Raw genomic sequence first — 17182 nt, forward strand, 5'->3', positions numbered from 1 at the left:
GACGGCCTGCCCAGAGGAGACCCTCCATAAAAACCGCCTACTGATTGCCTCCTTGCTCTGCAGGAGCAGGGTAGTTCGAGGTGGACGTTTCAGGAGATGGTGGCAAATGGTAAGATTCCCTACAGGTAAAATGGTCCCAGGGGCGGGAATGAGTTAGACTGAACCATGGCACTCTTAGAGACCCCAGAGCCCGGGGGTTGGTGGGTCATGCTGGGGAGAGAGGAGGGAGGCTTTTAGGAGCAGCATGGCCTAGTGGAAAGAACACAAGTCTTGAGGGGGTCAGAGGACCCGGGTTCTAATCTCTCTCTGCCACTTGCCTGCTGGGTTACCTTGAGCAAGTCACTTAACTTCCCTGGGCTTCAGTTTCTTCATCTACAAAATGAAGATTCGAGGCCTGTTCTCCCTCCGACTTAGACGGTGAGCCTCATGTCGGGCAGGGACCGTGTCCAGCCTGACTAACTTGTATCTACCGCAGGGCTTAGAACAGTGCTTGATACATAGTAAGTGCTTAACAAATACAATATTAATAATAAGCATGATGTGTTCCCCCAGTACTGGAGAGAACCCCAAGTCTCGACCCCACCACAGCTTAGAGTGGCCAACAGTGAGCACAGCCCGGGTCTGGGACTGACCTTTGCCTCCAGTCAGTGGTATTTATTAAGCGCTTACTGTGTGCAGAGCATTGTACTAAAGCACCTGGGAGAGTACAATACATTGATAAACAGACAGATTCTCTGCTCACAACAAGCTTACAGGAGAAGGTTGAGGGGCCTAATTTGAAGCAGAATCTGACAGGAGAGATTGAGAAGAGAGACTCGGTCAGCTTCCCTCGTCTCCCCCTCATGGAGCCAGAAGTTCAGGATTAAAGCCCCGAGGCACAACAGGAGGCCTCCTCTGTCCAGTAGTAGGATGCCGGAGGTCTCCGGCAGTCTCCCGCCATCCCGGCATCCCCAAAGGCTCCAGGGGCTGAAAACGGAAGCGAGAGGGCGAGGTCGTCCGGGGGCCGGCCTCGCCCCTCGGCGGGGCCAAGTTCCCCGAGACGCGCTTCCTGGACGGGGCCGGGGGCGAGGGCTCAGGGGTCACGGAGACGGTCCGGGATGGGACGAGGCGCTACTGCTCAGGGAGGAAGCTGTGCAGGGTCAGGTCATCCCCTTCGCAGTCCTCCGCGCGGCCCCGGCCCAGCGTGGGGGCCGGCGCCCTGTTCCGGGCCGGGCCCCCGATGGCCCCGTTGGCCCCGGCCGCCCCCTCGCCATCCGGCAGCAGGGAGGAGATGCAGACCATCTCGGTGGAGTAGCTGGAGCGGAGCGGGTAGGTGTGGAGCTGGCGGGAGAGGCGGACGGCCAGGACCACGGTGCACACCAGGAACGTGGTGGCGATGAGGGCCAGGATGAGGATGGCCAGCAGGCACTGCCGGACCGGGATGGACCCACCGCTGGGCGCCTGGGCCGGGGGAGGGGACGTCTCCTCAGGGCCCGGGGGGCCGGTCGCCCGGGTCTGCCGGAAGTAGAGGCCGGGCTGGACCGTTTTCTTCTGCACGGGGCTCGTGGGGGCCCGGGTGGCTGCTGTAGGGGCCGGGGCCTTCCCGGGCTCGATGGAGGTAGGGTGTTCGGGGGAGGGGTCCTTGGTGGGGATGAGGGTGGGGGTGGGGGCAGAGGAGGGGCCGTTGGCGCTGGTGGGGGCGGAGGAGGGGTCACTGGCGGCGGTGGAGTCAGAAGGGGTGAGGTTGTCCAGGGGGCCGGTGGGCTCTGAGGAGGGGCTGGTGGTGTTGGGGGGGGCGGTGGAGGGGTCGCCGGCGGTGGTGGAGTCGGAGTGGGCGAGGTTGTCCGGGGGGCCGGTGGGCTCTGAGGAGGGGCCGGTGGTGTCGGGGGGGTCAGAGGAGGAGGGGTCTCTGGCGGTGGGGCGGTCGGAGAGGGTGGAGTCGTCCGGGTGGCCGGTGGGCTCAGAGGAGGGGTCGGTGGGGGCGATGGGCAGAGAGGAGGGATCAAAGGTCACAGAGGAAGAGGCAGGCATGCTGGTGGCGGTGGGAAGCTCCGAGTGGGGTTCACCGGGCACGACAGAAGGCCCGGGCTGGCCAGCGGAGGTGTTTAGGGTGGCTATGACCGGGGAGGAGGTCTCGGCCGTCTCCCCGGGGTCTGGCCCGCCAGTGGTCGGCGGCTCCACGCTCTCCGTCCCGGCCGGGGTCGGCGGGGCCGAGGCGTGGGTGTTGTTGACCAGGACTTCCGGGCCTTCCGTCTGGAAGGTGAAATGATAGTCTGTATCTTCCTCGGGAGTCATCACCGTCATGATATCTCTCCTGCTCCGGGCGGGCGCCTGGGTCCCCGGGCCTGACTTCCAGTTCCACCGGTTCTGGTCTGTGGGCAGCCCGGCACCACAAGCCATCTGGGTCAGCAGCAGCAACAGCAGCAGAGCCATCCGGCTCACCGACATGGTCCCTGAGAGGGGCGGACGAGAAAGACGGGGAGGGGAGAGTCAGTTGGGTTGGCCCCCGGGGCAGAGGAAGCAGATGATCGATCCCATCGCCCCCCGAATGAGCCCCTGGATGAGAGTCTGAACGCCAAGGGGACTTCTGGGAGTCTTGACAGAAGCAGATTTACGTGACGCTGCGTGGCCTCGTCGAAAGAGCGCAGGCCCGGGAGTCAGAAGGACCTATAGATTCTCTTCCCGGTTCCGCCACTCGTCTGCTGTGTGACCTCAGGCAAGTCACTTCACTTCTCTGGGCCTCAGATCCCTCATCTGTAAAATGGGGATTAGGACTGTGCTCTCCATGTGGGACAGGGACCGCCTCCAACCTGATTTACTTGTATCTATCTCAGTGCTCAGTGTTGGACACATAATGACTGTGGTATTTGTTCAGCGCTTACAGTGTGCCAGGCGCTGTATTTAGCCCTGGGGTAGAGACAAACTAATCAGGTTGGGCACAGTTCACATCTCACAGGGAGCTCACAGTCTTCACGCCCATTTGACGGATGAGGGAATCGAGGTACAGAGAACTGAACTGACTTACCCAAGGTCACGCAGCGGACAAGTGGCGGAGTAGAGACTAGAATCCAGGTCCTTCTGACTCCCAGGCCCTTGCTCTATCCACTAGGCCATGATGCTTAACAAATACTATTATTATTATTCACGACAGAGCCTGTGGCCTGGGGAGGAAAGCACTGAGACTCCCAGGTTTGAACAATCCTCCAGTCTTGCTTACTAGGTGCCAAGCCCTGGCCTAAGTGCTAGGCTCAAGAGAAGATCATCACGTTGGACAACTACGAATACTTTTATTCTTATTATTATGTGCCAAGCACTGGACTAAGCCCTGGGGTGAATACAAGTAAGTTGGATGGGACAGAGTCCCTTTCCCACAAGGGGCTTATGGTCTTAATCTCCATTTTCCAGATGAGGGAACTAAGGCCCAGAGAAGTGAAGCGATTTGCCCAAGGTCACACAGCAGACAAGTTTCGGAGCTGGGATGAGAACCCAGGTGCTCTGACTCCCAGGCCCAGGCTCTATCCACTAGACCACGTGGAGCCAGACAGTTCTCACTCAATCACTGATCCAACAGCACTCGGCCCTGATTGGACATTCCCCGCCCCCCGCCCCTCCGGGCGCACAGCGCTGCACTAAACACTGGGGAGAGAGCGACGGAGTTGCCCGGTGTGTTATTTATTTATATTGATGTCTGTTTACTCATACTGATGTCCATCTCCCCGCCTCTAGACGTCGGCTAGTTGTGGGCAGGGACTGTCTCTCTTTATTGCTGTATTGTACTTTCCCAAGCGCTCCGCACGGAGTAAGCGCTCCATAAATACGATTGAATGAATGAATGAAACAGACCCTCCCGAAGAGATGACAGAGAGGAGATCACTGTGGATGGGAGGGTCTCCTCAGGGAACCCCAACCCCCAGGGGAGCGGCCCCTCTGCGCAGGGCTGAGCCGGTCCCTCGAGATGGAGCGGGGTGGGTTCACGGTAGGGCAGCCCGGGACCCCGGGGGTCGGGAGGCTGCTCCGCTCCGAACCCGCTCGATTGTCACTTGCTGTTTCAAGACAGAGCAAAATACTGGAATCGGTTTGGGTGTTTCTGTTAGAGTTGACTCTAAACCACTTCCTGGAGCCCTGAAAGGAGTTTGACACAAACAGACAGGCCAACCGATCCACCGAGGCTTCTGGGAGGGTGGTGTCTACTTAGCTCCATCGGACCCGGAGGGGGAGGGTCCGCAGAGGCTCTGGCAGCTCCAGACGGGCAGGCTCGAGTGGGCAGGGATTGGGTCAGTCAGTAGATCGTATTTATTGAGTGCTTACTGTGTGCAGAGTACTGTACTAAGCACTTAGGAGAGGACAATAGAATAATAGAACAGGTACACTCCCTGCCCACAACGAGCTTAGGGTCCAGAGGGGGAGGCATATTAAAAGAAATAAATAAAATGACAGATATGGACATAAATGCCAAGGGGCGGCGGCGGCGGGGATGAAGGAAGGGAACAAGTCGAGGTGACGCAGAGGGGAGTGGGAGAAGAGGAAAGAGGAGCTTAGTCAGGGAAGGCCTCTTGGAGGAGGTGGGCCTTAAATAAGGCTTTGATGGCAGGGAGAATCATTGTCAGATTTGAAGAGGGAGGGCGTTCCGGGCCGGAGGCAGGATGTGGGTGAGGGGTTGATGACAAGATAGATGAGATGGAGGTAGAGTGAGTAGGTTGGTATTAGAGGAGTGAAGTCTGCGGGCTGGGTTGGAGTAGGAGAGCGGCGAGGTGAGGTAGGAGCGGGCAGGGGGATTGAGAGCTTTAAAGCCAGTGGTGAGGCATTTCTGTTTGATGTGGAGGTGGGTGGGCAACCACTGGAGGTTCCTAAAGAATGGGAGATGTGGCCTGATCATTTCTATAGAAAATGATCCGGGCAGCTGAGTGAAGTATGGACTGGAGCGAGGAGAGAGAGGAGGCTGGGAGGTCAGTGAGGAGGCTGATACAGTAGTTGAGGCCGGAGGAGATAAGTGTTTGGTAGAGTGTACCACACCCAGTTGGCCCTCAATCAGTGCTACCTCTACTACGACTGGGCCGCTTGCCCCCACTGCTGTGGATCCCAGTGAGCCCGGCTCCAGCTCTTCCGCCGGCCGGAAAGATAGACAGACAGACCGCTCCCTGGGACCCTGCCCCCTCTAGACTGGAACCTCCCTTTGGGCAGGGAACATGTCTGCCAACTCTGTTATGCTGGACTCTCCCAAGAGCTTAGTAGAGAAACTAAGTGGATAGAGCACGGGCAAGGAGTCAGAAGCTCATGGGTTCTAATCCTGGCTCCATCACTCGTCTGCTGTGGGACCTTGGGCAAATCACTTCATTTCTCTGGGCCTCAGTTACCTCATCAGTAAAATGGAGATTGAGACTGTGAGCCCCACGTGAGGCAGGGATTGTATCCAACCCGATCTGCTTGTATCCACCCCAGAGCTTAACACAGTGCCCCGCACATAGGAAGCGCTAAACAGATACCACAATTATTATTAGAAAAGTGCTTGGCACGTACTAAGCACTTAACAGATACCATCATCATTATTATTATTACAGTGCTCTGCACACATGAAGCATTCAATAAAATCGGGGATTAATTGGAGGACCAGGTAGGGCGGCTCACAGAGCTGATCTTGGGCAGATGTTCGACTTCCTGCTCTGGGCCCTCAGGTCAGACTGTTCGCCCTCACCCCACCCTGAGCAGACCACTCCCTTCTCCCACCCTGAAGTCGCTTGGACGGCTAAGGTGTTCGAGGGCTGAAGTCCCAGGAACCACCCTCCCCTCCCAGAGGCATCTGGGGGAGACCCGTTCTCTTACCACCCCCAACCCCCCCAGCCGCACCTCCTGACCACTCCCCGGGAACCCCCAAGGGAAGCTGGATGTGTTGGGATCCGGGTTTAGGCTTTTTGAGGATCTTTGCCAGGATTTAATCCCTATGTTACAGATGAGGTAACCGAGGCACAGGGAAGTGAAGTGATTTGCCCGTGGTCACGGCCAGCAATTGGCAGAGCTGGGATGAGAATCCAGGTCCTCTGATTCCCTGCCCTGGGCTCATCCCACTAGGCCAGGCTGCCTCTCTTAACCTTTCTGGGCCTCCATTTCCTCCTCTGGAAAGTGGGGAGAATAATTCCTGCCTCTCGTACGCCCCAGGGTTGTGCCGAGGACAAAATGAGGATGGGGAAGGTGAAAGGGCTTGTCTTCCCCTGATCATTCAGCCTCACACTAGAATAGCATCATGGCCTAAAGGAAAGACTACAGGCCTGTTAGTCAGAGGATCTGGCTTCTAATTCCGACTGCCACTTGCCTGCTGTGTGACCCTGAGCAAGTCACTTAACTTCTCCGTGCCTCCGTTATCTTTTAAAATGGGGATTAAGACTGTGAGCCCTATGTAGGACAGGGACTGTGTCCAACCTACCTCGTATCTACCCCAGTGCTTAGAACAATGCCTGGCACATAGCAGCATGCCCTAGTGATTAGAGCACGGGCCTGAGAGTCAGAAGGATCTGGGTTCCAACTCCAGCTCTGCCACTTGCCTGATATGTGACCTCAGGCAAGTCACTTCACTTCTCTGGGCCTCAGCTACCTCTTCCGCAAAATGGGGATTAAGACTGCCTGCCCCACGAGGGAAAGGAACTGTGTCCAACTTGATTAACTTGTATCTACCCCAGCTCTTAGAACAATGCTAGACATATAGCAAGCATTTAACGGATGCCATCATCATTATCATTATTATTAACAAATACCATTAAAAAAAAAGCTGTGAGAGCGACTGAGGATGGGGCCAGGGCTTCCCCCAGAGCCCAGGACTTCCAGGAAGGGCCCCCGCAGTTACATCATCCAGTCGGGGGCACCTTCCTGTCCCCGGGGGCCACCTTTCAGCAGCTCAGGGACCAGCTGTGGCCCCAAGGTGGACTCAGTCAATCGTACTTATTGAGCACTTACTACAGGCAGAGCACTGTACTAAGCGCTTGGGAGAGTATATCATAATAATAACAACAGTTGTGGTATTTGGAAAGGGCTTACCATGTGCCAGGCACTGTACCAAGCGCTGCAGTAGATAACAAGATAATCTGGTTGGGCACAGTCTCTGTCCCACATAGGGCTCACAGTCTTCATCCCTACTTTACAGATGAGGTAACTGAGGCCCAGAGAAGTGAAGTGACTTGCCCAAGGTCACACAGCAGACAAGAGGCGGAGCTGGAATTAGAACCCAGGTCCTTCTGACTCCCAAGCCCATGAGCTATCCACTGAGCCACACTGCTTCTTTCTCAGTATGCTTCTCTAATAATAAAAGAGACACATTCCCTACCCCCAACAAGCTTAGGGTCTAGAATCTGGACCCCAGCCCCGGTGTAGCCTCCCAACCACGGAGCCCCAGAGTAGAGGAGTCTCTGAATCCCTCAGGAGGAGCAAGCCAGGGGGCGGGGAGTCCAACTTTCTACCCCCATCCCCAGAAGGGGAAATGAGGACAAGGTCCTGGATCCAAATCACCTTCCTTCCCACTACCAGCAGTGAGTTTGGGGAGATCCAGAGACACGTTCTCTCTGGGGAAGCTAGGCTACAGGCAGTCATTCAATCAGTGACATCTATTGAGCACTTACTCTGGGCAGAGCACTGTGCTGAGCATTTGGGAGAGTCCAAAAATAGAAGACAGTCACTTGGCTCAGAGTTTATAATCTACTATATGCACTGTATATATAAAGATATATAGTATACATATGCTCTTTTGAGCGCTGGAGAGATTATATTAGAATTAGAAGACACTACCCCTACTCTCAAGGACCATACAGTCTACTGTGTGCAGAGCACTGTACTAAACACCGGGAGAGTACGACAGATTCAGTAGACATAATCCCTGCCCTTAAGGAGCATATAGGCTGCTGTTTGCAGAGCTCTAAGCACTTGGGAGAGTTCAGTACCATAAAGCGGGTAGACCTGATCCCTGCCCTCAGAGAGCTGACAGTCCTGCTGGGGAGACAGAGATGGAAATGAAGCACAGATGTCAAGGAGAGGACCGTCCCAATCAGGCCCCAGATGGCTGCTGGGGAAAGCGGGAGGGGAAGACAAGCTGGCTCTGCCCCTGGCCTGCCACACTCACCTGCCTCCCTCGCCAGCGGGCAAGGAGGGGGGCGCCGTGCCGTCCCTACAGGGTGGGGGCGCTTCTGGGGTCCGTCCAGATCCTCTAGCCCGTTCTCATGGCCCGCCGGCCCGCGGCCACTCCTGCTGCTCACCTTGCCCGGCCGGGCTGGACGGCCGGAGAGAGCAGGCGGGAGGGAGGAAGGGAGGGCTGGGCGGCTTCGGATGTAGGCCGCACCCTTGCCCCTGCAGCAAACCGTCCTTCTGTGGGGAAGCGAGATGTCGTGGGCCTGGGGCACCGCCTGGCAGCCCCGCCTGATGCTCCAGGAACCAGGGCCCGGGGTGTGCGAAAGGAGGAAGCTCGGGTGTGGTCTCCGTGGGCCATGTGACATCCCCTTCCCCCACCCCCACCGGCCTAGCGAGCCCTCCGTGGAAAGGCCGAGCCGTGGGCAGGGTAGGAGCAGAGCTGTTCCAAGGGGTCTTCCCTGGCTAAGCCCCCCTTTTTTCTCCTCCCACTCCCTTCTGCTTCACTCTGACTTCCTCCTTTTATTCATCTCCCCTCCCAGCCCCACATCACTTTCCTCAAAATCTCTCATTCATTTCTCTATTTCTATGAACGTCTGTCTCCCACTCTAGACTGTAAGTTTGTTGTGGACAGGGAGCGGGGCTGTTTTATTGCTGTACTGTACTCTTCCATGCGTTTAGTTCGGTGTCCCGCACACGGCAAGGGCTCGATAAATACAATCGACCGACTGACCAATTGGGCAGCGTCTGACCCTCGTTCTCCACACGGGACGGCGGTGTGGTGTCGTGGGGAGAGCAGAGGCCCTGGAAGTTGGGGGTCTATTTCAATTCAATTCAATAGTATTTATTGAGCGCTTACTATGTGCAGAGCACTGTACTAAGCGCTTGGGATGAACAAGTCGTCAACAGATAGAGACAGTCCCTGCCGTTTGACGGGCTTACAGTCTAATCGGGGGAGACGGACAGACAAGAACAATGGCAATAAATAGAGTCAAGGGGAAGAACATCTCGTAAAAACAATGGCAACTAAATAGAATCAAGGTGATGTACAATTCATTAACAAAATAAATAGGGTAACGAAAATATATACAGTTGAGCGGACGAGTACAGTGCTGTGGGGATGGGAAGGGAGAGGTGGAGGAGCAGAGGGAAAAGGGGAAAAAGAGGGTTAAGCTGCGGAGAGGTAAAGGGGGGATGGCAGAGGGAGTAGAGGGAGAAGAGGAGCTCAGTCTGGGAACGCCTCTTGGAGGAGGTGAGGTCTAGTGCCGGCTCTGCCACTGTGTGGCCTTGGGCAAGGCCCTTAACCTCCTAATGCTCCAGTTTCCCCAGCTGTAAAATGGGGATTAATAATACCTGAACCCTACCTTGCAAGAGGGTTTGGGGAAATAAGGATAACTAATGAAAGATGCTTCAGCAATAAAAGAATGTAAGCTGGGAATGTATCCACTTTATAGCTACCTTGGCCTCTCCCAAGCGCTTAGTTCAGTGCTCTGCACACAGTAAGCACAACTGATTGATTGATTGCCCAGGACGCAGATGGCGGGGATGGAGGAGGAAAGGCTCTTGAAGTTGTCCAAGCCCCTTCTCCCTCTGTGGGGAGAGATTGATGCCCAGCCCACCACACAACTCACTTCTGGCTGCAGAGTTGCCTCTTGGTGCTCTTATGCAATGGAAAGTGCTGATCTGCCCCAGCCTCGTCTTGCAATAAAGATAAGAATCGAGCACATTTTCTCTTCTTGCCCCAAATTGGATACCAATTTCTGCACTACGCCAGGCTGAGGAGGGCTGAAGATCAAGATTCTTCTCATTTTTGTTTGAGGTGGGGAATTAGGCATAATGCCTTTAAAAACACACTTAAGTCCATCTAACCTCCATGAAACTCCATTGTATTGAATTCTCCCAAGTGCTCCGCACAGAGTCAGCAGGAAAGGGAGGAGAAGGGAGCACTATTAATATAATATGTACTATTATGGCATTTGTTAAGCCCTCTGGAGTCAGAAGGACCTGGGTTCTAATCCCGGCTCTGCCATGTGTCTGCTGTGTGACCTTGGGCAAGTCACTTCACTTCTCCGGGCTTCAGTGACCTCATCTGGAAAACGGGGATTAAAAGTGTGACCTGCATGGGGGTTCAACCTGATTAACTTGTATCTACCTCAGCGCTTAGAACAGCGCCTGGCACATAGTAAGTGCTTGACAAGTACCACAATTTTTATCATATTTTTATGTGCCAGGCACTGTACTAAGCGCTGGGGGAGATACAAGACAATCACGTCAGACACCGTCCAGGATAAGGGGTGGTGGGCTGGCAGAAGTGTCTGGTGCCCTGCCCTTATTCTCCCCCTCCCTCTTCCCTGAGCCCCTCAAGATGGCTCAATCCCCTACCCCCACCCCCCCAATTCCAACCTGGGGCTCAATACACCCTCCCAGAGATCACTGGGGCAACGCCACCGGTCAAGCTGCCTCCCTCAATAATAATAATAAGAACTGTAATTGTGGTATTTATTAAGCAGTTACTATGTGCCAGACCCTGAACTAAGGGCTGGGGTGGACACAAGCAAATTGGATTGGACACAGTCCCTGTCCCACGTGGGGCTCACGGGCTCAATCTCCACTTTACAGATGGGGTAACTGGGGCCCAGAGAAGTGAAGCGATTTGCCCAAAGTCAAAAAGAAGACAAGTGGCGGAGCCGGGATTAGAACCTATGACCTTCTGATGCCCAGGCCTGTGTTCTATTCATTCATTCAATCGTATTTATTGAGCACTTATACCGAGCACTTTATAAAGCACTGTACTAAGCGCTTGGGAGAATACAGTACAATACCCAGATGCATTCCCTGCCCACAACAAGCTAACACTGTGCCATGCTGTGACTCCCTCAACCGCCCCCACTCCCTCTCTGGCCCCAACCTGGACTAGAAGCAATTAGAGGGAATCAAATGTGTCCCTCGACATCTCGTCTGCCTTCCCCGCCTCCCCTTACCGTCCCTCTGAGTGCAGCCGGCCCCCCTGCGAGGCGAGGTTCCTGGAGGCCTTGGGTGGAGGGCACAGGGCTCAGCGCTGAACTGGGTGCAGGGCTCCGCGGGGGTGGGGCCACCCACAGGAAACTGTGGTTGTCTGCCAGGGGAAAGCTAGAGCACCCGCTCTTGGGGAACTGAGGGAGCCGAAAAAAGCTGAGGGGGAGAGCAGGGCCCCTCACCCCACCCACCCGCCCAGGTCGGGGAGGGCACGGAAGCCAGGCAGAGAAGGGTCTAGGGACTTTTGCCTTGAGGTGAAGTGAGGAGGGTGTAGATTGGCGGACCGGCCCGTGGCCAGCCCCACCCATCCGGATCACACTAGCTCAGGGCCCAGAAATTTCAAGAGAAACCCACTTCGGTTGCTTCTCTAGCTGGTGGTTCCCACTGAGGGAGAAGGCAAGCCATCAGGGGGAGGAAGCCCTTAACTTCTTCTTTAGCCGGGACTCCCCCTCCTGAAGAGATGGGCAGCCGGGTCTAAGGGAGAGAGCCCAGGCCCAGGAGTCAGAGCAAATCCCTGCTCTGCCACTTAACCCACTGTGGGAAGGGAGTCAAGTCGCTTTACCTCTCTGGGCCTCAGTTTCCTCATCTGCAAAATGGGAACTCCAATAACACTTCTCTTTCCTTAGAGTGGAGCTCTGTGCTTGATAATAATAATAATAATGATGATGATGATGATGATGATGATGATATTAGTTAAGGGCTTACTATGTGCCAAGCACTGTTCTAATCGCTGGGATAGATACAAGGTTATCAGGTTGTCCCACGTGGGGCTCAAAGTCTTAATCTCCTTTTTACAGATGAGGTCACTGAGGCACAGAGAAGTGAAGTGACTTGCCCAAAGTCACACAGCTGACAAGTGGAGGAGCGGGAATTAGAATCCACGACCTCTGACTCCCAAGTCTGTGGTCCTTCCACTAAGCCACGCTACTTCTCGTAGTAAGCATTTACTAAATACCACAGATATTATTAACATCTTTACTATTATTATTATTTAACCTCTCTGCTTCTCATCAATCATATTTATCGAATGCTTACTATGTGCAGAGCACTGTATTAAGTGCTAAGCTCCCTGCCTTCAAAGGCTTATCGAAGGCACATCTCCTCCAAGAAGCCTTCCCTGACTAAACCCTCCTCTCCTCTTTTCTCACTCTCTTCTGCATCACTCTGACTTGCTTCCATCATTCATTCCCTCCTCCCAGCCTCATGGCACTTATGTGTATATCTGTTATTTATTTATTATTTATTTATGTACATTAATGTCTGCCTCTCCTTCTAGACTGTAAGCCGGTTGTGGACAGGGAATGTGTCTGTTCATTGTTATATCGTACTCTCCCAAGGGCTTAATACTGTGCTTTGCACACAGTAAGCGCTCAATAAATACGATGGAATGAATGAATGGACAAGGAACGTGTGTGTTTGCTGTTATATTTTACTCTGCCAAGTGCTTAGTACTGTGATTTGTACACACTAAGCGTTCAATAAATTGTACATTCCAAGCACTTAGTACAGGGCTCTGCACCTAGTGAGTGCTCAATAAATACAATTGAATGAACAAATATTAATGAATACGATCCGACGGGATTAGAGAACATGTTACCTATCCCTAACGAGATGACCGGCTTCAGTTTCTTCACCTATAAAATGGACCGATCTGTTTTAGCATTTGTGAGCAGAAGAGCCCCATACAAGGCAGGGACAGTATCTAATCAGAATATCTTTTGTCTGCCCAGTACTTTGCATAGTTCATGGTAGGGGTAAGTACTAAATAAATAGGATCTAAAGAAGTTGGGTTACACAAATTGTGGGCAGAACCTGGATCTGCCCATGCAAATGAGCCCCCTCAAAAGCCTCTAGTGCTCATTCTACTGAGAAAATGAAACATCCGGGTTGTGGGAGGGATCCAGTACAATTATTTGTCATCATTGACAACCTCACCATTTATTACACTCCACTAGACTGTGAATCCCTTGAAGGCAGGGGTCAGGCCTATCTACTCTATTATTGGACTCTCCCAAGCATGGAGTCCGATGTTCCGTGCTCAGTTATTATATTTGTATCTGTCTGCCCATCTAGACTGCAAGCCTGCTGTGGGCAGGGAATGTGTCTGTTACATTGGCGTTATTGGACTCTCCCCAGCAATTAGTACAGTGTTCCGCACACAGTAAGCGCTCAATAAATATGTTGCGGACCGCCTCAAGATGGTGCAGACCTCCTCAAGATGGTGATGGTGAGGCCAGCCTCAAGCCCGCATCATGGGACCTGTGCCATGTTAACTGTAAAATGCCTGTGCCACTGCCTGCGCCATGCGGACTGTAAAATGGCCCCGCCATGTGAAACTCCTCCACCATGCGCCACTTCAAACCTTGCGCGCTACTCTCGCGCGGGCCGGTCGGGTGTCACGGGATCATGAAAGTGCTTACTGATTGACTACTGTTACTACGTGTGCCTAGCCCCGATTGGGTGCCCTGCGCCAGCGTGGGGTTCCGCTGTACCCACAAAGCTGGCAGGGCAGCCCAAGATCGGGGTGCTGCAGTCACTCGGACCCCACCGGGGTGAATGGGCTGCTGCCGCTTTCCTACTGTCCTGTTCTTTGACCCCGTTCTCTCGGAGTCTTCCGTCTGTTCATCGACTAAACGAACCCTTCCTAATTTGTCTAATTTTTGTCGTTAACAAATACAAATGACTAAGCATTTGATACACTGCACTGATTCAGTAGTAGGTAGGTGATTGAGCTATTTCACCTAGGGGTAGGAAGAGTCACAGTGAGTCACCTAAACTAAAGGAGAAACTGGTAGATGTGACTAAGCTGCAGCTGGCATCTGTCAATCAATTCATGGTATTTACTGAGTATTTACAATGTGCAGAGTACTGTACTAAGCGCTTGGGAGAGTACAGATGAAAAAGGGAAATTCCCCACGGGAGAGGCTCACCCAGAAACGCTTGTACATTGCCAAGCTCACCGCCGACCCCAGGTCACATACTGCCTCTGGCCTGGAATGCCCTCCCTCTTCAAATCTGACAGATACTATTCCACCATTCAAAACCTTATTGAAGGCACACCTCCTCCAAGAGGCCTCCCCTGACTAAGCCCCCCTTTTCCTCCTCTCCCACTCCCTTCTGTGTCACCCTGACTTGCTCCCTTTATTCATTCCCCTTCCCAGACCCAAAACACAAATGTACATAGATGTACAAATCTGTAATTTGTGTATTTCTCTTAATTGTCTGTCTCACCCTCTAGACTGAAGCTCATTATGGGCAGGGAATGTGTCGATTTATTGTTATATTGTATTCTCCCAAGTGCTTAGTACAGTGCCCTGCACACAATAAGTGCTCAATACTTACAATTGAATCAGTGAATTGCCGGCAACATCCAAGTTCCCCCCACACCTAACCAGGACAGAAATCTACAAAGTAGTCTACACTTCAAAGAGTCAGTCAGCCGGTAGGTCAGTCATTCATATATCCTGAACGCTTACGGTGTGCAGAACACCGTACTAAGCATTTTGGGGAGTACAATATTACAGACATATTCCCTGCCCACAATGAATTTACGGTCTAGAGGGATCACAGAAAGGGAGGAGAGAGAGGAGGAGAGGAGAAGATAGACTTCCAGGGGTATCAGGTCCGCACCTACCTGCACTAAGCAGCACGTTGCGGGACGCTGGGTGCCAGACGACACCGCCGACCCTCTTGGAATGGCCTTCCAAAACCACCACAGGGTCTGTCAGGAAAAGAGTGAGTCTGTTCTCAGCATCCGTCCTAGCTAGTGCTCATTTCTCCTTCTCCAAGAGGAACTGAGCATTTTGGAACTCACCTCGGCCACACACCGAGGCCTGACGCTCCTCTAGCTTGGAACCACCCACAGATCTGGTAAATCAAGCTCTGCCTTCTGGCCTTCCGAGCCTTATTAAGGTCACATCTCCTCCAAGAGGCTTTCCCCGATTCAGACCTCTTTTCCCCTCTGTATCATCTCTGCACTTGGATCTGTCTCCGTTGGGCAATTGCTATTTTCTCCACTCTCAGTCCCACAGCACTGAAGTACATCGTTATACATTATTTATTTAGATTAGTGTGTGTCTCCCCCTCTAGATTGGAAGGTCCTAGTGGGCAAGGAACTTGACTACCAACTCTACTGTACTGTCCTCTCCCAAGCACGTAGTACAGTGCTCTGTGCACAGTAAGTGCTCAAGAAATACGATTGATATGACTGATTGCTAGTCGGGCCTCCCGAAATACAGAGGCCACTGTCTTAGGGGAAGATAGAGTTTAGGTTGAGAATTCCCTCTAGACTGTCAGCTCCTTGTAGGCAGGAAATGTGTCTATCAACTCTGTTATATTGGATTCTCCTCAAACACTTAGTACAGTGCTCTCACTAAGTGCTCAGTAAATACTAGTGATTGATGGATTTAGGGCTTGTGTGGTTGTGGATGAGGAGAAGGGTTGGACTGAAGATTAAAGGTCTCTGGTCCTCCTCATGCATGGCCTAGCGGAAAGGCTCCGGGCTTGGGAATAGAAGAAATGGGTTCTAATCCCAGCACTGCCGCCCATCTGCTTTGTGACCTTGGGCTAGTCACTTCACTTCTCTGGGCCTCAATTACCTCATCTGTAAAATGGGGATTAAGACTGCGAGCCCTAAGTGGGACAGGGACTGTGTCCAACCTGATTACCCTGTGGCTACTGCAGCATTTAGTACAGTGGCATATACTAAGAGCTTAACAAATACCATTAAAAAAAAGATTTTCTTCACAAGTGATGCAGCCAACATTTGAGACTCATCCGTGAGTGTGGTTATGGGCAGAGAGGAAAATGTCAAGGTCAAGTTCCCCTTCCAGGGCCACATACCAGATCAGAGTTCCAGGAGAAATCATCGTTATCATCATCATCATCATAGTATTTGTTAAGGGCTAACTATGTGTCAAGCACTATGCTAAGCACTGACTTAGGCACAAGATGATCAGGCCAGATGCAGTCCTTGGCCCATATTCATTTATTAATTCATTCAATCTTATTTACTGAAAGCTTATTGTGTGCAGAGCGCTGTACTAAGCCCTTGGAGAGTACAGGGACTTCCAATAAGGGAAGGGAGAATGGGTATCAAATCCCCATTTTACACACAAGGAAACAGGTGCAAAAGATTTAAATGACTTTATGTCAAAGCAGGGAAGTGGTGGAGCTGGGATTAGGACCCAGTTCTTCTGGCTCCCAGGCCTGGGCCCTTTCCTCTAGGTGACACTATTTCTGCCAATGCAGTAGGACGACTACTTTCCCCCTTTCTGCAGGAACAGTCAATCTTCGTTTTCAGGGTGTTGTCAACAGGAGTGGTGGGGGATGGGAGGTGCGCTGAGCATGAAGTGCCCACATGCTTCTTCCTCAGATGACATCAACAGACTAGTCTGCAACCATTTCCTGTTACCTCTGGGGCCATTTCCCTTTTGTCATGGTCCTCGGCATTCCCACCAGCCATCTGCTCTCCGTTTTGGTTGCTGGAATCGTCTCGGTCTCTTTCCGAGATCGGTTTCCCCTCGGCTGGCTGGCCCCTTTAGGATATCAGCGGTTCAGCTGTGTTGACAAAATTCTCCCAACTCCTCTAGTTCTTCTGTTTCACAACCCTGTAAAAAAGAAAAAACAAAGAAAAACCCAAATGGTTCGACTAAACCCTTATCCCAACCTCAGGTCCATTTTACCATTCTCATTTTCCTTCCCTCTGTAATTTACTTTGTGTCTCTCCTGTGATAGATTATAAATTCCTCGAGTGCAAGGATTGTGTTTTGGACCTCTTTCGGACTCCCCCAAGCACTTAATATGTTGCTCTGCACACAGTAGCCTGAAAGCCCCTTGAGAGCAGGGATCGTATCTTACTCTATCATGTTCTCCCCAGTGCCTTGTACAGTGCTTTGCACAGAGTAGACTGTAAGCTCCTTGAGGCTAGGGATCATGTCCTCTAGACTGTAAACTCGTCCACTACACCGTAAGCTCGTGGGGACAGGGAATGGGTCTGTTTGTTGTTATATTGTACTCTTCCAAGCGCTTAGCACCGTGTTCTGTACACAGTAAGCGCTCAATAAATAGGATCCTTGAGGGCAGG

At 52.7% G+C, this 17182-nt stretch overlaps 1 protein-coding gene across 2 annotated transcripts; it reads right to left on the reverse strand.

Annotated features, from left to right (window-relative positions):
- Positions 1-457: 457 nt before the first annotated feature.
- On the reverse strand, positions 458-14881 carry SELPLG (selectin P ligand). Of its 2 annotated transcripts, none has more exons than XM_029048647.2 (2): positions 14732-14881; positions 458-2432 (listed from the first exon to the last, which is right to left on the reverse strand). In XM_029048647.2, the coding sequence occupies exon 2, from the start codon at positions 2425-2427 to the stop codon at positions 1111-1113; it is 1317 nt and encodes a 438-aa protein (XP_028904480.1). In that variant the 5' UTR covers positions 2428-2432; positions 14732-14881; the 3' UTR covers positions 458-1110. The 2 variants fall into 2 exon arrangements, with proteins under 2 accessions (XP_028904480.1, XP_039771072.1); XM_039915138.1 differs by lacking the exon at positions 14732-14881 and adding an exon at positions 8081-8938.
- Positions 14882-17182: the final 2301 nt, after the last annotated feature.

Source organism: Ornithorhynchus anatinus, chromosome 21 (genome assembly GCF_004115215.2).
Source record: "Ornithorhynchus anatinus isolate Pmale09 chromosome 21, mOrnAna1.pri.v4, whole genome shotgun sequence".
Classification (NCBI taxonomy): Eukaryota; Metazoa; Chordata; class Mammalia; order Monotremata; family Ornithorhynchidae; genus Ornithorhynchus; species Ornithorhynchus anatinus.

Bases quoted from the DNA above. Each gene is read 5' to 3' on its own strand.
- SELPLG (XM_039915138.1), bottom strand. From the start codon at position 8,450: ATGTCACATGGCCCACGGAGACCACACCCGAGCTTCCTCCTTTCGCAC. The intron at 2,433-8,080 runs GTGAGTGTGGCA...CGCCCCTCTCAG, and splicing joins CCCGCTGGCGAGGGAGGCAG to GGACCATGTCGGTGAGCCGG.